This window comes from Gaeumannomyces tritici (assembly GCF_000145635.1).
Source record: "Gaeumannomyces tritici R3-111a-1 unplaced genomic scaffold supercont2.8, whole genome shotgun sequence".
Taxonomy (NCBI): Eukaryota; Fungi; Ascomycota; class Sordariomycetes; order Magnaporthales; family Magnaporthaceae; genus Gaeumannomyces; species Gaeumannomyces tritici.
The window spans coordinates 794,992-816,816 of NW_008804552.1; the positions used below are offsets into that span (position 1 = coordinate 794,992).

The 21,825-nt window shown below is 61.3% G+C and overlaps 10 protein-coding genes across 10 annotated transcripts; 7 read left to right on the plus strand and 3 right to left on the minus strand.

The window, feature by feature from the left end:
* Positions 1-804: 804 nt before the first annotated feature.
* GGTG_12404 (hypothetical protein) lies at positions 805-3,805 on the minus strand. The gene is made up of 2 exons (XM_009230301.1): positions 2,949-3,805; positions 805-2,850 (listed from the first exon to the last, which is right to left on the minus strand). Exons 1-2 carry the CDS (start codon positions 3,721-3,723, stop codon positions 2,210-2,212), a joined length of 1,416 nt encoding a protein of 471 aa, XP_009228565.1. The 5' UTR covers positions 3,724-3,805; the 3' UTR covers positions 805-2,209.
* Positions 3,806-3,982: 177 nt separating this feature from the next.
* On the plus strand, positions 3,983-5,372 carry GGTG_12405 (hypothetical protein). The gene is made up of 2 exons (XM_009230302.1): positions 3,983-4,382; positions 4,439-5,372. Exons 1-2 carry the CDS (start codon positions 4,237-4,239, stop codon positions 5,202-5,204), a joined length of 912 nt encoding a protein of 303 aa, XP_009228566.1. The 5' UTR covers positions 3,983-4,236; the 3' UTR covers positions 5,205-5,372.
* Positions 5,373-5,468: 96 nt separating this feature from the next.
* Positions 5,469-7,982, plus strand: GGTG_12406 (peptidase family T4). Its single transcript, XM_009230303.1, has 2 exons — positions 5,469-6,077; positions 6,149-7,982. The coding sequence occupies exons 1-2, from the start codon at positions 5,567-5,569 to the stop codon at positions 6,856-6,858; spliced, it is 1,221 nt and encodes a 406-aa protein (XP_009228567.1). The 5' UTR covers positions 5,469-5,566; the 3' UTR covers positions 6,859-7,982.
* Positions 7,983-8,364: 382 nt separating this feature from the next.
* Positions 8,365-8,859, plus strand: GGTG_12407 (hypothetical protein; the record flags this gene model as incomplete). Its single annotated transcript, XM_009230304.1, has 2 exons — positions 8,365-8,370; positions 8,548-8,859. The coding sequence occupies 2 exons, from the start codon at positions 8,365-8,367 to the stop codon at positions 8,857-8,859; spliced, it is 318 nt and encodes a 105-aa protein (XP_009228568.1).
* Positions 8,860-8,992: 133 nt separating this feature from the next.
* On the minus strand, positions 8,993-10,380 carry GGTG_12408 (hypothetical protein; the record flags this gene model as incomplete). Its single annotated transcript, XM_009230305.1, has 3 exons — positions 8,993-9,115; positions 9,189-10,216; positions 10,275-10,380. 3 exons carry the CDS (start codon positions 10,378-10,380, stop codon positions 8,993-8,995), a joined length of 1,257 nt encoding a protein of 418 aa, XP_009228569.1.
* Positions 10,381-12,701: 2,321 nt separating this feature from the next.
* On the plus strand, positions 12,702-14,122 carry GGTG_12409 (oxidoreductase; the record flags this gene model as incomplete). The annotated part of the gene is made up of 5 exons (XM_009230306.1): positions 12,702-12,990; positions 13,076-13,171; positions 13,248-13,415; positions 13,482-13,714; positions 13,781-14,122. 5 exons carry the CDS (start codon positions 12,702-12,704, stop codon positions 14,120-14,122), a joined length of 1,128 nt encoding a protein of 375 aa, XP_009228570.1.
* Positions 14,123-15,409: 1,287 nt separating this feature from the next.
* On the plus strand, positions 15,410-16,761 carry GGTG_12410 (hypothetical protein; the record flags this gene model as incomplete). The annotated part of the gene is made up of 3 exons (XM_009230307.1): positions 15,410-15,692; positions 15,777-15,972; positions 16,011-16,761. 3 exons carry the CDS (start codon positions 15,410-15,412, stop codon positions 16,759-16,761), a joined length of 1,230 nt encoding a protein of 409 aa, XP_009228571.1.
* Positions 16,762-17,039: 278 nt separating this feature from the next.
* On the plus strand, positions 17,040-18,153 carry GGTG_12411 (hypothetical protein; the record flags this gene model as incomplete). Its single annotated transcript, XM_009230308.1, is given in 2 exon segments — positions 17,040-17,406; positions 17,417-18,153. The coding sequence occupies 2 exon segments, from the start codon at positions 17,040-17,042 to the stop codon at positions 17,986-17,988; spliced, it is 939 nt and encodes a 312-aa protein (XP_009228572.1). The 3' UTR covers positions 17,989-18,153.
* Positions 18,154-19,415: 1,262 nt separating this feature from the next.
* On the plus strand, positions 19,416-20,805 carry GGTG_12412 (hypothetical protein; the record flags this gene model as incomplete). The annotated part of the gene is made up of 1 exon (XM_009230309.1): positions 19,416-20,805. Exon 1 carries the CDS (start codon positions 19,438-19,440, stop codon positions 20,803-20,805), a length of 1,368 nt encoding a protein of 455 aa, XP_009228573.1. The 5' UTR covers positions 19,416-19,437.
* Positions 20,806-21,096: 291 nt separating this feature from the next.
* Positions 21,097-21,540, minus strand: GGTG_12413 (hypothetical protein; the record flags this gene model as incomplete). The annotated part of the gene is made up of 2 exons (XM_009230310.1): positions 21,097-21,131; positions 21,192-21,540. The coding sequence occupies 2 exons, from the start codon at positions 21,538-21,540 to the stop codon at positions 21,097-21,099; spliced, it is 384 nt and encodes a 127-aa protein (XP_009228574.1).
* Between the last annotated feature and the right edge of the window lie 285 nt (positions 21,541-21,825).

The window sequence follows — 21,825 nt, forward strand, 5'->3', positions numbered from 1 at the left end:
GGCGCAAGGGGGCCCGCTTTCTCCCACCAATGGCGCCGTGTTTCCCCGCGTTGGAATTCCTTGACTTGTCTCGCGTGTTTTCTCGTAATATGGCGTCCGCTGGTACTGTATTGGGGAGCAAAGGGACTGCGGAGGCGGCTGGCAAGGGTGTCAGCAAGAAAAAAAAAAAACGTTGTTACTTCCCCCTCCTTCATTTTCCGGGGTCTCCTCTTTTCTGGGGACATGGGGAACAGCAACACGCGACCGAGGTTGGGGAATGACAGGGGGGGTTGCCGTTCCCTCTGGCGCGGGCCCCCGCCCTCCGCCTCTCGGTCGTTTGGGGGCAAGGTCCATCAGATGTGGAGGAGGGGACGAGGTGTCACTGTACGTCGCCGAGGCAATCTGGCGATGGGAAGCAAGGAGCGTTCGTTTCGTACGGCCAAATTACTATTATGTGAGACTTGATATTGTTGCGACGGTAGCATTGCCAGTTCACGTTGAGAGCATTGACGTTCCGAGTTGGTAGCAATGATAGACATCAAAATCGGCTGCACGTGGCGACAACAGATGGAGCCGTCGGGTCTCCAAGCTGAGCCTCTCCACTGGTGGCTGCGGGAAAGGCGCTGCCGCACGGGCCGGCATATGGCTCTTCAACGACATACAGGCGCTGGGCTTCTGAGCCTAGGCAGTGCTAAGCTCGCTTCTAGCGAATTACACAGCGAATCTCACCACTGATTCCCGCTTCGGCTGGAGGTTTCGCGTCAGGTTGCATCCACAAACCCCGCACCAAATTGCCGGCTACCCTTCGGCAGCCGCGCCAATGGGAGAAAAGCGAGAAGGGCCGAAAACCAGGGGGGGGGGGAGGGCAAGACAGCGAGACCGCCTTTGAGCCGCCAGCGGCCTGCAGACAGCAGCTCGATCCTTTGACGGGTGAGCTGGCCAATGCTCCATGCTTGCTTGTGCAGCAGCGTGCGTCGGTGGCATCCTCTAACTTTCTTGTATTCCCCAACCAAGCGTGTTTTTTTTGGGGTCTGGCCCTCCCTCGCCCATCCCAGGTCGCATGTCGCAGCGCAAAACATCCCTCATCTCTCGGCGAAAAAAAAAAAAAGTCGTGTGCCTGCCCTTCTCCTCGGCTTGGGCTCCTCCCTAGAATGGCGATGGGGCTCGCTCGCGCGCGTTGGCCCTGGACGTGTCCACTTCCCAAACTCTGCCAGCATGGAATGCCCCCCGGTAGCAACGCCCGACAGGGGGGCTGCTCGATCGATCCACCGCCCTCATCATCCAAGCTTTTGTCACCTCCTCTTGATCAACCCCCCTGTTCCTCTCGCCGACGCTTATATGTGTGTGTGTACTGTGTAGGCTCCCTGCTCACAGTGTGCGCAATCTCTGCCTTTGCCCCAAGTCCGAAGCAGCCACATTCGGAATAGACCCGAGCAGCCGCCAGCCAAGTGCTCGTCCCCGATGCAGGACGCCGAAACAGCCATGGCTTCCGAGGGTGTGGTTGGGGATACATTCTGTGGCCTCAAGAAGGATCCAAAGCAATCAGGGTTGCAATGGAGCCATCTCAGAAAGACCGACGCATACACATATATTATAGGTGCATACACCCAGGCAAGGAGAGGGGACCAGCGGGATGAACGGCTAAAGTCGACGCCTGCATGGGACGGTGGTACCGTACGTACCAATGGGACGCCCACCCCCATGGGCCGTTGGGGAGACGCGCGTGGCCGCCATGCCTCCTAGCCAAAGGACTGGAACACCCTGACCCGGCGGCGGATGGGCCAGACCGCCAGCCCAGCCGTAAGCACAAGGTCTGGACTCGATTCCACCAGTAACGGCCCGCGGCGCCTGTAGCCGGCCCAACCCCATTGCGGCCTCCCGCTCCCTCGGGTCCCCGACCGTCGCATCGGTCGGCTAGAGGTGTTGGAGATGGTCGTCACCTGCCCCCGTACATGTATGTATACGCGGACCCCAAACAAGGGGTCCAACGGCCAGAGCGGGCATCGCGCGCTCTTTGCTCTTTGGATCCATGTGTTCACGGCGAAGGGTCTTCACGTGATTTCTTGCTGGAGCCCGTGAGCCCCTTTCTGGGTGCGACCCTGCTTGGAGTTGGGTTCATGCGTCCAATATTGGTCATATCCGGCTGCCATGCAATGTTTGTTATGTGGTAGTATCCAACTCATTTTGTATCCAGATGCGGCCGCATGTGCCCAGGCGGCTCAGTGTAGGCTCAGTGCGTCACCTTTCTTGCCGCCCAGGTCTGCGCCTGGTACGCGTTGCGCGTCAGCGCCCTGTCGTCGAAGCCGTAGACGGCCGTCCTGCCGCGGGCCAGCTCCCCCTCGAGCGTGAGGTCGCCGCACTCTTCTGGCACGGGCACGAACTCGAACCCCATGGCCTTGACGACACGTACCACCTCGTCCAGCGACAGCTGCACCCACGGGCCCGTGCCGTACAGCAGCGGGCCCAGGTTGACCCAGTAGCCGCCCGGCCGGAGCAGCGCGTAGATGGTGTCGAGGTAGGCCATCAGGTTGCGCGCCGTGTCGATGAAGAAGTGCGTCACCACCGTGTCGAACGTCTCACCCGACTCGACCGTCCCGGGCCCGGCCGCAGCGCCGCGCGCGCGCCTCGTGGCCGACGCCTTCTCGGCGTGGAAGACGGCCGTGAAGTCGCCCTCGACGAGCACCACGCTGCCGGCGTCGACGGCCACGTCCGGGAATGAGACGCTGCGGAACATGTTCTCCGTCGTCGCGTGGTGCGACCACCCGTCCACAAAGGGGTGCAGGGAGTTGGACTCCTTAGCTGGGTGCGCCTCCAGGAAGCGATACGCCACCGCCATGTACGCGGACCACTCGTTGTTGGTGACCTCGAAGCCTGCCGTGCGTAGTGCCCCCAGTTGGGTTAATTAGCCCCTGTGTCAGGTCCCCTATGTCTTATCCCCTATATCAAGTCGGTGCTTGCGACTCCCTCACCTCCGAGCCCGGCGATCTCGTGGCCCAGCCGGCCGAGACCGGCCCCCGGTAGCAGCACCCTGACCAGCCGGCCGGTGCGGTCGGGGAACAGCTCGCGCAGGACGGCGTGTATGCAGGGGAAGGCATTGTCCCGCTCGGAGCGACCCTCGACGGACCAGTCGCGCACGTAGTGCTTGAGCGCCTGCGAGACGCTGGTGCGGTCGGGCGTCCTGCCCGCCTTCTCGGCCGCCCTCGCGTGGGCGTGCAGCTCGCGCTCCTCGACGCCGTAGTACTCGAGGGCGGCGGCTACGATGCGGGCGCACAGGGCCTCGTTGCGGCTGATCAGGGCCTCGGCCTCGTCCAGCTTGTGCGAGTAGCCGACAGCGGCCTCGAGCACGAGGCGCTGCTGCACCGGCACGTTGCCGTACAGGGCGCGCCACCGCGCCAGGTCGGCGCGCGTGCGCTCGCCGTACCGGCTGTAGGCGTGCAGGGCGTCGAGCAGGCGCGCGCGCGGGTGCGTCGTGTCCCACGCCTCGCCGTGCGTCTTGTCCAGCCGCCGCAGCAGCCGTGTCTTTTCCTCGGCGTGGCGCGCGCTGGAGTTTTGCGTGTCGTGGCCGGCGTCGAGCACGGTGGATACGGCGGGGAGCGCTCCCGGGTCGGGCAGGTGCATGCGGCCGAGGTGGTCAGGGCCGTCGGCCGGAGCGGCGGCCTGGGCCACGGCGCCCGTCAGCGTGGCCAGGGCCGCAAGCGAGGAGTGGGCGACGAACCGGACGAGCAGCCAGGGCGAGAGGCGCATTGCTGCTGTTTTGCATGTTGGAGATTTTGTCAGTCTCGCTGTTAGAAAACATGAGGGGAAGAAGAGCGAGGATTTTGGATTTTGCAGGGGTTGAAAATGGAAAACGCGCACCTTGATGGCCGCCCAGCTGGCACCAACCAACCCGCAGGGTAATTAACCCCCAGGTACCGTACCTAATTAACCCCAAGGATAACCCCACCATCCTCGGCCCTTCCAGGCCCAAAACGGCAACACTGCATGGCTGACTGCTTCAGCATCAGCGCAGACCAGAATGATTAATGATTTAATCTCATTTGTTGTCCAAACGCCAATGACCATCAATCAAGGACTGAGCTCCAGTCCGGTTCCGCACTTGGCACAACGTGGTGCATTCATCCGACAATGAATCATCGCTCAATTGGGAGCACGGCTGATGAGCCATCTGGAGATGTTATAAGAACAAGAGGCCAGAGTTGAGCATCGACTGCTGGAGACGATACAATACAATCCATCACTTCATCTCCCAGACCCTCAATGCTAGACACTCAGACAACAAACACAACTACAACCACCACTGCCACAGCCACAACCATGGCCTCTTCCGACAACACCCTCGTATTCTATGACATCATCCTCGACCCTGCGGCCTACCCCAATGGCCCAAACCCGTGGAAGACGCGGTATGTCCACCCGGCAGACTCGGCAGTTAACGCAACAACCAACTGACCTCCAACAGCTTCGCCCTCAACTTCTCCAAGGTCCCCTACCGCACGGCCTGGACGCCCCTGAACGCCATCCGCTCGACACGCGACTCCCTCAACCTCGCCGTGAGCCGCAAGCACCAGGACGGGAGCGACTTCCCCACCCTCCCCGCCATCCGGGACCCGCGCCCCGGCGGCGGCGAGGCGGTGGTGGGCGACTCGTTCGACATCGCCCGACACCTGCAGGACACGTATCTGGCCTCGGCCCCCACATCAGCCCAGCTGTTCCCGGCGTCCGGAGATGCCGCCGCCGCCGCCGGCATCGTGGCGCTGCACCGCGCCTTCAACGTCTTGGTCGACCAGGTCTTCTCCGACCACGGCGCCGCCCTCGCCGGCTTCTACATGCGCTTCGACCCGCGCACCGCCGCCGCCGACAAGGCCGCCATGATGGCACGCATGCCGGGCGAGCTGAAGAACCTGGACTGGGAGGACCTCAGGGTGGCCGAGGGGTCCGAGCAGAGGGAGGGGATGCTGCGCGGCTTCGAGGCCGCCCTGGACGCCAAGCTCGCCCCCTGCTTCCCCGGCGGGGACGGCCCGTTCATGGGCGGGCGGGCAGGGCCCATGTACGCCGACTTTATAGTCGGCGGTTGGTTGCAGTTCATGCGCGGCTGCCTGCCCGACCCCGAGTGGGACGCGCTCCGGAACAGGTGGTCCGGCGGCAGGTGGGGGAAGCTGTTTGATGCGCTGCAGCAGTGGAATGCCGTGGACGGGCGCGAGGGGGTCGCCCCGCGGAGGCCGTAGTTGTGTCGTATAGGTTCAAGGCGTTTCTATATCCTGTCTCGGCATATTTTGACGAGAATACAACAACACATGGCACATTTCTCGACGGCAACCCCGCACCAGCTTGTGAAGTGTAAGCATCAGCCGATACTTATCCATCATCAATCGATGCTTATCCATCGCTAGAGATGGATGCAGGGTCCCCCGCATTCACCGGCTGAGTCACGCGGCGTGTGGATGGAGGTGAGATGAGCCGTACTATCTCGAGTTCGCTCAAAAGAAAACCGCGAGAGCTCCCGCCCGACCCAGGCCAAGCAAAATCCCTTCGTCTCAAGATACTCACCTGAAAACCAAGGCTAGACACCACGAACCAGAGCATTACAATGGCCACCAACCCTTCGCCCTCCGCATCGTCTCCCCGCCAGCGGGTCCGGGACGCCCTGCCCGGCGTCTACCTGGGGCGGCTGGCCCCGGGCCCCAAGAACAGCCTGACCGACGTTCCCGGCGTCCTGGTGTCCACCACCTCCATCCACGAGCACCCGGGCGCCGCCCCCGGCAGCGTCAACACGGGCGTCACCACTATCCTGCCGCGCCGGGACTGGTTCGAGCGGGCATGCTTCGCCGGGATTTTCCGCTTCAACGGCAGCGGCGAGATGACGGGGTCCCACTGGATCGAGGAGTCGGGCTTGCTGCACTCGCCCATTATAATTACCGGCAGCTTCGGCGTCGGCAGCGCGTACAACGGCGTTTACGAGCACGCCGTGCGAGAGCATGCCGACAGCCGCGGGGCCGTCGATTGGTTTCTGACCCCCGTCATCGCCGAGACGTACGACGGGTTTATGCACGACGTGACAAAGTTTGCCGTGCTGCCTAGCCACGTGGTCGAGGGGATCGGTAAGCGCCCCAAGATCCCCCTGCATATTCCTGGATCTCCTCCCTTATCCTGAGCATGCGGGAAACCATAGACAGCGCAAGCGACGCCCCTGTCCCAGAGGGAAACACGGGCGGCGGCACCGGCATGCTCTGCCACTGGTTCAAAGGCGGCACCGGCTCCAGCAGCCGCGTGATCCCCGGCGAGGCGGGCAGGCAGTACACCATGGCGGCCCTAGTCCAGACCAACTACGGCCGCATGGTGGACTTTCGCATCTCGGGCGCGCCCATCGGCCGCCTCATACACGCCGAGCAGGAGCGCCTGGCCAGAACGGACCCGACCAACCCGGCCTTTATGGCGCAGTCCCACCTGCTCTTCAAGTCGGCGATGCGGTCGCAGTCCCGCAGCAAGGGCGGCGAAGGCAGCATCATCGTGATCCTGGCCACGGACGCGCCGCTGCACCCGACCCAGCTGCAGCGCGTGGCCAAGCGCGCCACCTCGGGCCTGGCCCGCGTCGGCGGCTGGGGCGCCAACCAGTCGGGCGACATCTTCCTGGCCTTCTCGACCGCCGGCGACGGCGTCCCCGTGCAGCGCAAGGACGCCGACCGCGAGGTGCCGCGCGCGCTGCCCGCCGAGTTCGTCGAGGACGCCACCATCAACTCGCTGCTCGAGGCCGCCGCCGACTGCACCGAGGAGGCCATCCTGAACGCCGTGTGCATGGCCGAGACGATGGAGGGCTTCAAGATCACGGCTGAGGCTTTGGATCTGGCCAAGATGAAGGAGCTTATGGCTAAATATCTGTGAGGGCTGTGTGTATGTCGCCTGATGGAATTGCTTTCATGCTCATTATCGCTCCTATCCGTGTCCCCAATCATTTGGGCAGCGACCATGCTTCCCCCTCTCCTTCTTTTTGTCAATAGTCACTGCGCCACCTCACAACAGCAACCAAGCCGTTGAGAACATTAACTGCCCTAAATCGACGCTTTGATGTTAGCGTCTTGATATCTGCCTTGCTCTCCAGGCCGCCTGCTGGCTGCAATGCGTAAAGGCATTGGACAGGGCCTAGAGGGGGCTTTGGAAAGGAAAGCCTTGTCCGAGTGGTCAGCCGCAGGCGAGAGGAGAATCAACTCACAGGTCGAGTGCGGCGCCGACAATAACACCAATACCGTACTCCCGGTTGCGGACCAGCTTCCAGAGATCCAGGTTGACGTTTCCAGGGACGACCAGCCTCCAGACATCCGAGTTGACGTTTCCAGGGATAAGGGAGGGGTCTATGTTATGCGGGACGGCCCATTCGTCGGCGGTTTCGAGCGCTTGCCGCCATCGGACGCATGTAACGCCCAACGTTGCCGCGGTGAGGGCGATGGAAAGGATTATGCTGAAAAACGCTACGGCCCGGGACGATGAATGGCAAAGGGGAGCCAGAACCGAGGCAGTCGCCAAAGCCTAGGTAATGCGCATAATAAGCCGCGAGAAGCGTTGGATGAGTGAATTTAAAGCAAGGAGAATAATGTAAAAAGGTGGCAAATCACTTACGGTGGAAAGCAACATGATAACTGTGTTTTTGAAGCTAGGGACCGGGATATCCGAACGCAGGAGGATGATGGTGTAGGTGGTGATGAAGAGCGTGACCAGGGCAAACCCTACTATCACTTTCGGGCGGGCCGGTTTTTCTGAAGGCGATACCATTGTGGAAACTCGGCAGCCCTAAGGGGAAAGCGTGTATGTTGAAGTGGGAAGCTACGATTTTGAAGAAACTCAAGTTAAAGTGTTATGAACGAGAGTGTAAAGGTGGGTGGTGAAGTGGCTGGCAGTAGTTTGTCCATAGTATCGGCCGGATTGATGTATTTAAGGAAAGGCCTGCAAAAGAAAGTAACAATTTGGGCTCGTCCTTGGCTTGGGCTTGTTTCGCTTTGTTCTGTACTGGGTGTGTATCGTGGTCTCAGTGCAGGGCGGGCTTGCCGTTTTCGGCCATAAAAGCGACGAATGCGAATTTTTCCGCGACCAAAACCGAGAACGCCACGTTCTGCATTCTGGTTTCTTTGTCTTGCCAGATTTTCAAGCACAATGAACTTCAAGCGAGAGTTTGACCTGCCACAAATGCGAAGTGGGATCGGCCTTCGATTTGAGACAAGGACGGCTTGATATGGGCCCATGGTGTGCCGTTCGTGGACGTTCAGCCGTGGAGTTGAAGAGGGCTATATGGATCATTCGAGGCTCCGGGTTGTCATCGGCGGCAATTATCTTCTATAAAAGCTCGAGCCGGGTTGGATGGGACAATATGATCTTGGCGGACATTTTGGGGCCACCATGGCTGTACGGCCATGGCTCCCGCAGGCAGCCGTGCGAGGCCTTGCCGTCTTGGAAATGCCATGCCATTAGGTAATTGGCATCTCTCTAGGGCAGCGCCCCTTGAGGCGTGAGGGAGTCTGTCCTAGCTACAAGGCCTGTGAAGCCGCGATGGAAGGGTGTTGTTTGCTCTGATCTCCCCAGAGCCTCCAAAGCAGGGCCACTCGTCCAAGTCGTCTCTCCTACACTCTCTTGCACCTGTCGGCCAACATCAAGCCCTCCCAAGACAAAAATTTACACAGTCTCGACCTCGCCAACATGCGGTCCTCTACCATCCTTGCCGCCCAGATTTCGGCCTCCACTGTATATGCCGCCGTCATCAACGCGGCGGCCGCCCCTGTCGAGGCCCGCGACGGCTCCCCCACGCCCGCCGACGCCCCGACACCTTTCCAGGACGGCAACTCGCCGGACCTGGTGGCGAGGGCAGTTGAGATTATGCAGAAAGGGAGGGTTTAGGGTCTGAAGGGGGATGCTGTCTGTGGTGGGCGACTGCAGTGTTTGGGCTACGAGGCACGTCAAGTATTGTCAATGAGGTCATGAATACCAAACAACAGGCAGTAAATAAACGGCTTGCTCGCACAAAGCCACTTCATGTTAAATCTCTGTAGACTGCACGTTCTAGCTCGTCGTGGAGCTTGGTGACCACTGGGTCGGGCTGTGGCAGGACGTTGACAACAAGAGCCGCGGCAATGCCGGCCTTTGGATCAATCCACTAGCACACCAGAACCACACGTTAGCCGACGTGCTCGTCGCATTTTCCGCTTAGCGTTGTCCTTTAAACAAACAGGAGGAGAACTTGCCCATTGCCCATTGGTAAACCCCTTCCACATCATGCTCCCGGCCTTGCGCTTCGAGGGCACGTCGGCCAGGTTGATGATGCCGCTGATGCCGTGGTTCAGGGGCGTGGTCTTTTCGAACTCGGGAACCATGCTGTCATGGGCCTCCCCGGTGACGCTCTGGAGCGCCTCGCGCTGCCTGTCGCTCAGCTGCGGCCGCAGCATCTCGGCCACCGTTTCGGACTTGAGGATCCTCCCGGCCGCGTCCGTGCCGGCTTCCGGCAGCGAGGAGACGAGCAGCGCGCGGAGGAACTTGGAAAAGTCCTCGCACGTCGCCCACAGCCCGGCGCCGCCGGACTGGACCGGCGGCTCGGCGGGGATGGCCAGGGGTCCGATGGAAAGCCTCCCGGTCTCGGGGTCCCGATACGCGTTGGCGACCTTGCTGCGCCGAATGTCGTCGCTGACACGGAGCGAGTAAAAGGTCGTGCTCCGCATCCCGAGCGGGCCGAGGATGCTCTCCTGCACGAGGTCAGCGAGGCGCGTCTCGGCGCCCCTGCGCGCCGAGGCCGCGGCGGCGACGGCCTCGGCGGCCCAGTCGAGCCCCGTGCCGTACCACCAGCCGCTGCCGGGCGGGAAGCGGAGCGGGGTCGCGAAGCCGTCGAGCGAGAAGTCGTAGACCGAGGCGGTGCGGCCGACGGCCTCGGACCAGCGCGCCAGCTCCGGGTCCGCCTTGTCGTATCCTAGACCGGCGGTGTGGGTGAGCAGGTGGCGCATGGTGATGGGGTCCGCGTTGGGCTCGAGGACGGGCTTCCCGTCCGCCTCCTGGAAGCCGCGGAGGATCTCCATCCGGGCCAGCTGCGGGACCAGGGGCCGCATGTCCTGGTCCAGGCCGAGGGTGCCGCGCTCGACCTCCTGCATGACGGCGGCGGCGGTTACGATCTTGGTCATGGACGCGATCCAGGTGAAGGACCGCGTGGTGAACGGGGCCGAGTTCACGGGGAGGTCTATGCGGCCTGCGGAGCCCTGATAAAGAATGCCTGGTAGGTCGCTGTGTGAGTGTGTGACCGAGGCTATTGGCAGCAGTTGTTTCCATACCATCTTTATTTACCACACAGAAAGCTGCGCCCAGTAGCTTGTCTTTGGTCTCCTCCCCGACTGCGACATGGGACTCGAGGATTGCGTCGAGCCTCTGGTTTTGCATGGTTGGATAGAGTAGATGTGGCTGTTTTGTCTGGTGAAGCCGTCTCCTACAATTTCGATATGGACTGCTATCAAAATCCAGATCTTTATATCACTTTTGCACCCTTTGGTCCCCGAACACTACAGTGCTTAACCATTATGATTCAGTATTAGCACATGGCAATTCAGGCTGAAATATGCCCAGTTGGGCCAGTGCCAAAACCAGTCGCGCCAGATGTGGGCTATGAGTCACCCCAACAGAAGCTCGCGCGAGCCGCTTTCCATTTCGGGGAACATCTCTGCATCTCTCGAATAGCAACGCTACTATGTACAAGCCCGACCAGCCGAATCTTGCTTGTGTATTTTACCTTGTATCTGGTTGGCGGGATGGGTGGGTTGTGCGAAAACGTGCTCACGCGAAGGAAGAGGCTGGTGGGGGTGGTTGTTTGGGTCAATTGGCGAGAAAACTTGCGCATCCATTCCATCTCACACTTGGCCAGCGATGCCCCGCAGGCTGGCATCAATCAGCCGATGTTAGTCGGATTTGGCTGCCCCTCCCTTCCCGTCCTTGGCGCTCCTGGACCCCTGCTCTCTGGCCGTGGGGAGGCAGGTAGGAGGTGGGAGGGTGGCTGTCGCATCGTGGCCGACGATGACAGACTCCATTGGGTGTGCGTCACGAGCCTTACCTAAAGATTAACTGCCAGACGGAGAAGACACTGGCAAAGACGAAAAGTGCCAAAACCAGGTCAGCCCAGCGCAACGTCGCCCCACGCGCGCACCCTGCACATGCAGCATGCACACCACCCACCCTCGGGTCCTCTGAAAACACACCGGCCATGTCCTCCATTCGCCATGGACAAGAGAGCCAAGGGGACGGCGTGGTCAGAATTTCTGCACCGGACCCCCGAGCTGGCCGGCGGGTGTGCTAGCCACGACCCTAGGTAGGCAAGTAGGTTAGCTGGTAGTCTACTGAGCTGGTAGCCTACTGGCACACCTCGACCGACCCGGGCTGGTGAGACAGGCCGCAGGCTGCCACAGGCTAGTGCAGTACGGGGCGGTGGCGAGTTGCACGGCAGAGCATGGCGTGTGGCCTTGACGTGTCTGGCCTGGCCCATTCGGGTCCGAGGGCCCACGGGAACCGCGGCATTTTCGCCTCCATCCTCGCCTGGTGGGTTCTCTCGGGCAACCCCTCCATCTTGCACTGATAGCCACCCCGGGTTTAGCCCGGTATCTCCCTGCGAGACAGTTGGAGGGCTGATAGAGGGGAGACGGATACAGTACAAAAGAGGACTCCCCTCCACCTCGACCCCTCACCGTGCCTCTTTTCTTCTCTTCTTCCCCCCATCGCCCCAAAGCTACTCGCCAGATCAAACAAAACAAGCAAACCCAACCCAACCCACTCTCCCAACTACAACCCTCCCCAACATCAAGATGTGTGACGGCAACTGCACCTGCGGAGACTCCTGCAAATGCTCCAACTGCGGCACCCACTCCAAGTACGTCGGGTTCGAGAGTGCCGAGGTGTAATCCCAGGGCTACTTTTGCTAACCTGCGCGAATCTGCTAGGTAAATGGTGTCGACATGATGAGAGAGGAGGGAGAATGGGCGTCGTGATGGTCGACATTCGCTGGGAAACATCGTCTCCAAGTTCAACATCTGGCCGTACATGCTTTCAATATCACTCCCATCCAGCTGGAGCACTCCATGCGGGGCATCTTCTGCTGGACAAGAAGCTCTTGGGGGCTTGTCGGGACAGGCGCGGTAGAAAGAGACTAGCTAGGAGACGGCAATGCAAGACCTCAACTACTTCGACAGCAGAAAATGCCAAGGAATAAGCCACGGCTGGTTGTCTCGGTTACATGACGTGAACAAGCCACCACTGCTATGCCCTGCCCGTCTCCGTAAGCGAGAAGCTGCTGCGATCGTGTGATCCCGATGACGGTACCGGCCATGGCAGGATCGGACGGAAGGTGACCGGGGCTGCGGCAAACCTCCCCGTGCCGGGCCGGGGGATGATGGGTCATGGAAATGAAGAATTAATATCAGCCAGATGCTGGTATAGCCAGTATAGAAACAAGGTTAGCATCCCGCCCGACTGGCATGTTTCGGCCATGTATCAGCCATGATAGCGGGGTCGAGGGCACTCATTCAGCCAACAGATGTGCCAAGGACGCCAGCCATGATAAAGGACGAGCGACTCCGCACGCGGGGATGAATGTGTTGTGCCCGCGACCGGCGTCCCTTGTTTTAGTCTAAAGCATCGATAACCCGTCCGCAGCGGTCCTCCATTGGGGCCCCCCTATTACTAGTATACTCCACCATCGCGGCGGCAGGACACTAGGAATGGCTCCGATCAGGGTCGGCATCGTCGGCTACGGCTTCTCCACCAAGTGCTTCCACCTGCCCTACATCCTTCCGAACCCGGACCTCGAGGTCTACGCCTTCCTGCAGCGCGCCCCCGCCCCGGCCGGGCCGGCGCCGCCCGGGAAGCATTGCGCCATCGATTTCCCGCGGGCCAAGCACTATAGGACGGCCGAAGAGTTCTTTGGCGATGCCGAGATTGAGCTGGTGGTTGTGTGCACGCACTTGCACGAGGAGTTTGTCGAGCGGGCTTTGAGGACGGGCAAGCATGGTCAGTCTTGGTTAGCGGGAAGTCGGATAAAACGCAGGTTTCTAACGTGCTGGGGCCCCCGCCGCGCGCTGGTCGTGATCAACAGTCGTCGTGGAAAAGCCATTCGTCACCACCAGCGCCGAGGCGGACCGACTTATCAGCCTGGCCAAAGACTGCAAGAAAGTGCTAACCGTATTCCACAGTAAGCAACCCCTCCAACCGTGCCGGCGCCGTTTCCAACGAGTTGTGGTAACGAAAGACCTCTGACACGGACAAAGACCGCAGATATGATAGCGACTTCCGCACGCTGCGTCAGCTCATGGCAAAGGGTGCCCTCGGCGACGTCAGGGACGCGCAGGTCCATTTTGACTTCCCCGGCCCTTCCTGGATCTCGGGGTGGACGGCCAAGGAGTACAAGCCCGGCCAAGGCATGGGTTTCGGGCTAGGTGAGCAGTGATTCCCCGACTGTGGTTGTCTTGGCAGAATCTCGAGCTGATGAAACCCCACGGCAGGATCGCACACTATCGACCAGGCCCTGGTCCTGTTCGGCACCCCCGCCTTCGTCACGGGGTTTTTCGCGTCCAACAGGGGGGTTGACAGCGACGTCGACGACACCTTCACCATAATCCTCCAGTATGCGGCGCCGCACAAGAACCTCCTCGTCACGGTCAAGACGTCGATAATTACGCCCATGAAGGACCAGCTCAAGTTCTTTGTGCGCGGCACCGAGGGCAGTTATCTCAAGGTTGGTCCGGCCCAAAAAAAAACGCGCATAAGAGATGAGAGAGAAGAAGTAACAATAGCTTTTTAGTTCGGATACTGCCCCCAAGAAGCCCGTGCCATCGCCGCACCAGGAAAACCCGCGTCGGGCTACGACGACTTCGGCGCCGAGGACCCGAGCATCTGGGGCACGCTGACGACCAAGACGGCCTTCGACCCGGCCTCGCAGGCGCTCGACGGGGCGAGCGGCTACCATATCGGCAGGTACCCCAGCCTGCCGGGCTACTGTAGGGGCTACTACGAGAACGTGGTGGACGCGATTAGGGGCAAGGGCGAGGTCGAGGTCAGGCCCGAGACGGCGCGGGACGGGCTCAGGGTCATCGAGCTGGCGAGGGAGTCCCACGAGAAGGGGACAAAGGTGGCTTGGCGCTGACCGGAATCCGGCAGAGGCCAAGACCAGGGGGCTGGACTTGCCGGCTCTGCAAGGGGCCGGAATGGAAACAGAAAGTGCTGGGCGAGGGGGACCCAATCGCGAAGGCAATTGAAACGCCTTGGCTGCTAAACGAACCGTGGATCGGCCGTTTTGTTTTGTTTGAAACAAACACCCTGCGGGAAACGAACTGTGTCCATCTCATGTCTGCCCGGCCTGCGGGTATTTCATTCAGATATGAACGCTGCATCCACAACCCACTGCCAAGGGAAGTCGTGAGGGCTGCCCATAAGACGGGTTTTACGTAACCAACATATAAGAGATTCGAGCAGAGTGTTCGACAACAGGCAGTCGACCGAGTAATCGTGCATTTGGTGCATGAACACCCCGGCGCGATCAAGATCTGTCGGCTCCCAGGCGAGATATCCCCAGATTTGTGACGGGGCCAACTGGCTGGTAGGTCCGAGGCGCTGCCTGTGTTTTCCTTTTTTGCCGGCATCTAAATCCCCGTCGGGAGGTTGCTGATTCTTTTTATTCCTTTCGGGCAACCTCCATGGCAATGCCGCATCCCAAGTATCAGCACGACAAAGGGTTCTGCGGGAACATGACATGGCGCAGGCCATTGGGTACCGATAAGCAAGACCTCCCCTTGGTACGCTATCCAGGAAAACGGAACGAAGCAGGTCAGACAGGACCTCCTGCGGAGAGCGGCCACCGCCCCTGGTTCTCCCAGGATTCTCCACGAAGATGGCCATCTCTAACGATGCCGCCATCGGCAACCCGACTCGAGGAGCATCGACACCGTGGGGGGAGCAAGTCATATGATTAAGCTTTGAGGGAGGATGAGGCTTGATACCAGAAACAAACCTTAATCCTCGTCATGCGCCGGCAGAGTGCCGGCGGGCAGGCGTCGACATGGGAGCGCTGCGCTCCGCGGCTTGACCCGAAGCCTATATTGCGACGACAGCGGCCGCCCGGTGCCGTCACTTCGGCTTTCCCCCCTAAGGATAGCTCCTCGCATCTCACCACCGGACGAAGGCGTACTCTGCCCGGGATCTCGTCGTCCAGAACCACACACCCCTTGTGTCCTTCTCGCCCGGTCTTGAGCTGGTGGGCTGGTTTCTTGCCGTCAACACCCTAATCCTCCACGAGCTCTCGGGTTTGCAGTGTGCTCCAGTAAAGGTCATGCTCCTTGCCTCAAGCTGACAGAAAAAAGGAAACTAGCCGCCTTCGCCAACGACCAGCTCGCGAGTCCGCACGCCGACGCCGTCGCCCCGGCACAGGCGGCAGATGCGCGAGGTCCAGCGGCCGGGTCGCGTGTACACGTACCGGCCGCCGGGCTCGTCCGAGGGCCTGGCGTACCTCGACTCCGGGTCCGAGATACACCTCACGAGGCTGTGGTCGGTGCCCACGGGGCAGTTCCCGGACGCGCCGCCCTACTACTGGGAGGGGGACCCGCCCCCGCTCGAGAACCTGCCCGCGAGCGACGACCCGGCGGACTGGCGGACAGGGAAGAAGGCCGTCAACATCGGGCTCGTGGCGGTTTTTGCCTTTATCACGTCCCTGACCTCGGGTAGGCACATGCAATGGCGAGCTTTTTCCTCCGGACATGGCAGAACCCCGTATTTTGTTGACAAAGCTCTTTCTTCGAAAACAGCAATATTCGCCCCGGCCGCCCTCGAGCTCAAAGGCGAGCTCGGCGCGGCCAACCAGGCGCTGGGCGAGCTCTCGCTCTCCATCTTCGTGCTCGGCGGCGCCCTGGGCGCCCTCGCGGCCGCGCCGGCCAGCGAGTCGTGGGGCCGCGCACCCGTGTATTGGCTGTCGGACGCGGCCTTCGCGGGGCTGACGGCGGCGTGCGGCCCGAGCCCCTGGCGTCGTCCCGCGGGAGCAGACCGGGCGGCGGCGGCGGCGACAAGAAAAAAGGCGGCAGGAACAACGAGTGGCTGCTGCGCGGGTACGTCGTCTTCTCGCCCGTGGCGGGCGCGTTGGCGGCGTACACGGCCGTGCTGTTCGGCTGCTTCTACCTCCTGCTGGCGTCGCTGCCCTTTGTGTTCGGCAGCGGCGGCGGCGCCTACGAGGTCGGCGAGCGCTCCATGCAGCTGTCGTACCTGGGCGTCGGGGCCGGCGCGCTGCTCGGCCTGGCGTACTACGTCTACGCCGTCAAGCGCGACGCCCGCAGGCTGAGCGAGGAGCGCGAGGCGGGGCGGAGGATCGCCCCGCCGCCGCCGCCGCACCCCACGCCCGAGGACCGGTTGCGGCCGCTGCGGCTGTCGGCGCTGAGCGTGCCCATCGGCTTTGCCATCTACGGCTGGACGGCGAGCGCGGGCGCGCACTGGGTGCTACCCGTGCTGGGGTTGGCGGCGGCCGGATTTGGAGTGGCCGGCGTCTTTGCGGCCGCGCAGCTGTACCTCGTCGAGGCCTTCCCAGGCTTCCCGGCCAGCGCGGTTGCGTCCAACGTCATGCTGCGGTCGCTGACGGCCGGCGGGCTGCCCATGGCGGGACCGGCCATGTTTGGAGCCTTGGGTGTGGGCTGGTGCGGTACTGTGCTGGCGGTGGTGGCCTTTGGACTGGTGCCGGTGCCGTGGCTGGTGGTGAGGTATGGGGGGATGTTGAGGAGGAAGTTTGCACCGTATGGGTTGTGAATGGCGCAGGGCTGGTTTAGTTTCGGGTGGATGATATAGGGTAGCTTGACAGAACGGAAAGTATCGGATGAATATTTATATGACGACGCATAGCACGTGAAATAAGGTTGCGCCATTCAGCGTTGGAGCCATTACCTTCTCCCAAACAGCCCTGGGATACCACTTGATAGATGGTCTTGCCGATATAATAGTGTCTCCTTATCTCGCGACTTTTTTTTCTTTTTTTTCTTTTTTTTCTGCCTCGATGCTTATTGTTCAGCCCACTCGCCATCGCCAGCATGACGTCACAGCCTCGTAGCAATGTCCCCTTCTACACGCTGGAGGAGCACTGGGTATCTCCCGCCCTGCTCGACGCCTATCACAACGACCCAACCTCAAAGATCGACGGCATCTCGCCCCCCCTCGGACAACTAACAGAAATTGCCCCCGTCCGGCTCGCCGCCATGGACGCCGGCAACGTCGCGGTGCAGGTGGTCTCGCACGCCACGGCCGGCGCCGGCACCATGCACATGGACGCCGAGGTGCGCGCAGCCAACGACCAGCTCGCCACCCGCGTCGCCGCCCACCCGGACCGCCTGCGCGGCTTTTGCCTTCTCGCCATGGCGCACCCGGCCGAAGCCGCCGCCGAGCCCCGCCGCTGCGTGCGTGACCTCAGTTTCGTCGGCGCCCTTGTCGACTGTCACGTCGTCGTCGACACCGCCACCGGGAGGAAAGGCCGCCGTGTTCTACGACAGCCCCGCGTACGACGTGCTTTGGGCCGCCGCCGTCGAGCTGGACGTGCCCATTTACCTGCACCCAGCCTTCCCGCCTGAGGCTGCCATCCTGGCCGCCGGGGAGGGCCTTTACGCGCCCGCGGCGTCTCCTTCCAGTGGCGACGGCCCTAGCACCTTGTCGTACTCGAACGCTGTCGCCATTGCCCTCGGCAGCTCCGCGTGGGGGTGGCATTCGAACGCGGGATTGGGCTTCCTTAAACTTTTCGCGGCGGGCATTTTCGACCGATTCCCAACCTTGCAAACCGTGCTGGGCCATATGGGCGAGATGGTTCCGTACTTCCTGGAGCGCGCCGAGCGCAGGTTGGCACCGCACCGGCCCGCGGGGTCGGCGACGCTGCGGGAGGCGTACTCACGCAACGTCCACGTCACGGTCGGGGGCTACTTCAGCCTCAACGCGCTGCGTATGCTGCTCGCTGTAACGGACGCGAGCAGGGTTATGCACAGTAACGATTAACCGTTCAACAGTTCTGCAGACGGGAGGGTGTTTATGGAGAGCTTGAGGGAGAGTGGTATGGTTAGTGAGGAGGTGTACATGGATATCGCCTATCACAACGCGAAGAGGCTTTTGAAGATTTGAAATGCTTTCTGTGTCCCAACACATCAAAGATAAGGCGACTACTATCTACCCACCCCGTAACTTGCTTGCAGCGGCCGCGGATACCTGGCTCACGACATGAACGCTACGGCACCCAAGCATGTGCAGGCGGGTGTCAGATTTAGGACGTCTGCTGCCCTCTGTGCCTTTTCGCCGTGGAAAACAACCCGCATTTGGGAACCAGTCAAGGCCCCTTGTGTCCAGGGGCGACCCGCCCCTGACCTCCTGTATCGAGCCGTGAGCCTCTCAACCCCCTACCCCGCAGTGCTGAGGAATAACTGGGCAGGTAGTAGACTGTAGATTACATTTCTAACGGCTTCTTGCCATGGCAGCCACGACCGGGCATTCCGTTTCAGCAACAATCCCCTCACCCCACTCCGCGACTTCATCAAGGACGTGACCAAGTGGACCGAGGCGCCCAAGGAAGACGCAGGCGGCGGTGCGATATCGTCTAGGGTTTGCTAGCCCAGCGGCGGTGACGGCGTGTGGGGGGCCGGGTCCACGACCATAGCCGTGTCCGTCCTCGCCAGCGTTGTCTTCATGCTCCTGATTGCCACCACTGTCCTCGGTGTGCGGTCATGGAAGCGCCGCCAAGGAGCCTCCGCGGAAAAAGCGAGGCACGAGCCCCCTCCGCGCTCCCGTCGCTCCTCTAGCCACGAAATGCAGCAGTTCACTACGCGCCCACCGCCGCCGGGACCGGCAACATAGTCGGGATAACCAAGCCCAAAGTCGGTCATCTTTTTGATATGAAACGGGACGCTTTGGGGTTAAGCGTTACTCTAGGAGCGGCTCTAGTTCCTCGGCATTCGGGTATCCCGTTTCGGGCCAGCTGCCTGCCCAGTATGGCAGCGCGTCCTGTCCAGCAGTCGCTTTGCGATGCACAGGCCTAACCTTCGGATCGCCGCTGGGAGTGCATGACGCGACCCTATCCTGCATGGCCAGCCGATCGCCAGCACAGTCCTCAAGGCATTCTGGAACAACTCTTGAAGAAGCCAAGGTATGGAAGGCTGCCGGGCCTGGTGGTAGTAAGTGGTATGTGTTGAGGAATGCCAGATTTGGTTACAAGGAAGCGAAAGCAGCGCCGGCCAGAGGGAATTCCAACCCAACTGAATGCTCGCAAGGTTCTGTTTTGTTTTGTGTTGCGCGACGAGGCACAAGTGATGGACAAGTGATGCGTGAATCAGAGTCCAGCCCTCACTTTCAATGTTGGTTTTGACCGCAGTATTTATTCTGCTCTCGCGCATTCTCGTCTATCCTATCCCCTTTCACCCTCTCATCTGCAACAACAACAACAACAACAACAACAACATGACAGCCTGCTTTAATCAGCTCCCTCCGGAGCTACTACTGCAAATCAAGGAACGCCTTGGCCTGCGCGATCGACTACAGCTGAGCGCCACCTGCCGCGATCTCCGTGCAGCCGCGGTCCACCAATGGGGCGTCTTTAGATCCATCCGCTTCTCCGCCCGGAGAGCAAAGACGGCCGACTCGGTCCTCGCCGTCGTCAAGAGCTACCCCGGCGTGGTCCAGAAGCTGAAGCTCGTCATCGACCCTACGCCCTGTAGTCGCGGTCACGCCAACCCGACCCCCACCCACGAGGGCCCTAACCTGCTCCCCGAAAGTGCACTCGCTCTCCTCCGGGGGCACTCGGAGCCGGGCGATGGGCAGCAGCTCGCGCCGGGGCTCCGGCGGCTCGCCGTCAAGTTCCCCGACGCGCACGCGTTCCGGCGGCGCCTCGGGCGGCCCGATGTGAGCATATACATGACGTTCGACGACAACGGCGCGCCCGAGTTCGCGCGCGACAACAACACTATGGTCGACCAGGCGCTCGGGGCGCTCGCACACACGACGCACCCGGTCGGCGGCGCCACCCGCCTCGCGCTGCTCAACCTCCCGCCGCACCGCAGCCCCGTCTTCGCCACGCACCGGTGGCGCCGGCTCCTGGGCCGGGTGCGGGACCTCGAGCTGTCCATGTTCGGAGAGCAGCGCACCTTCGACATGACCAGCAACGGCGATGGCGACTACCGCGCCGCCGTGGCAGGGCTCGCCGACGACGTCTTTCGCCACCTGGCGGCCGTCGAGACGCTCCGGTTCTGCGGTTCCGTGCACGCGCCGCTGGGCTACAAGGGCGGCGCGCCGCTGCCGCTGGTCGCGGTGGGCATGCCGCGTCTGCGGTATCTGACACTCGGCAACGTGTGCGCCGGCGACCAGATTCTGGGGTTCCTGAAGGAGCACGAGCGGGCGAGCGGCTACCTGCGCTCTCTCGGCCTCGTCTACGCCACGGCCGACTCGGAAGGCCCGCGGTGGAGCGACTTCTTCGTCCGCCTGATCCTGATGAAGATCCAGATTATAGGCTTTGGCGTCACGCGTCGCAGCCCCTCCGTCCCCGAGTTCATCGATGACGCGGAACCGGATGGCGGCGGCGGGCCGCCGGCCGCGCGGGAAATATCAGTGGAGCGGCTCATGCAGGCGCTGTCGGTCTGGCCGTCAGCATGCGTCCAAGGAGAGTTTGGGGGCTGGGTCGAAGACAGGTCTCGGAATTTGCAGAGCGGGAAGGATGGCCTAGACGAGGCTGCCCACGAGGAGTTTATGGACATGGTGGATGCCACGGCAGGTGATGCCGCCTCGGAGGAATGGGAAGGTTTTGAAACTGAGGAGTACTCCGATAGCGAGTGATGAGAGGAGCTGGCCAGTCACAAATGAGTAGCTAGCTGCCTATCCAGCACGGCTGCGATACTATGGGTATTAAGGGGTAGGCTTGGATTGATAGCTGTGGCCATCTATGAGGAACCAGTTGCTCTGCCTGCTGCCCCGGCATCTCCATTGACAACCTGATTACCTCACTACCTGCCTTCGGTTCACAGAAAAATAAATTCAAGTGGTCACTACCACCTCGCTGACGACGAAAAGTTTTGTTACACACGCGGACATAAAGAGCCCAACCATTGGCCCACAACAGAGACACAATTACATGGGACCCATCCCAGGGAGGTGCTTAAGCCCTATTCGGAAAGGGGCTGGTTAGCAATCTGACAAAGTCAAACAACAGAGGGTGCGCTTACATCCGTCAATGTCCTCAGTGACCTGGCTCTTGACCTTGCAGTTGTTCATGGGGTTGACGGCCTGCGACTTGAGCGGGCGGCCGTTCTCGCAGGCCTGGAACATGCACGACGAGTCCATGGCGCGCTGCAGCGAGTCGCCCTTCCAGCCAAAGACGTAGTCGGCGTGGGTGCCGTAGCCCTTGGTGTCGCCGTACGACAGCACGAACGGGTTCGGCCCGCCCGACGACCACATGCTGTTGAACTGCGTCGTGTCCCAGAGCGTCTCGTACGCCAGCTGCGGCACCCGCACCGGGTGCGAGGCCGGGCACGGGCCGGCGTTGAGGAAGGCGTCGTTGGTGGTGCTGTACATGTGCGACTGGTGGTCCGGGCTGTCGACGTTCTTGCCGTCCCAGCAGCTGTGCAGGTGGCGGTCGGGTGAGCGGAGAGAGAGAGAGAGAGAGAGAGAGAGAGAGAGAGAGAGAGAGAGAGAGAGAGAGAGAGAGAGAGAGAGAGAGAGAGAGAGAGAGAGAGAGAGAGAGAGAGAGAGAGAGAGAGAGAGAGAGAGAGAGAGAGAGAGAGAGAGAGAGAGAGAGAGAGAGAGAGAGAGAGAGAGAGAGAGAGAGAGAGAGAGAGAGAGAGAGAGAGAGAGAGAGAG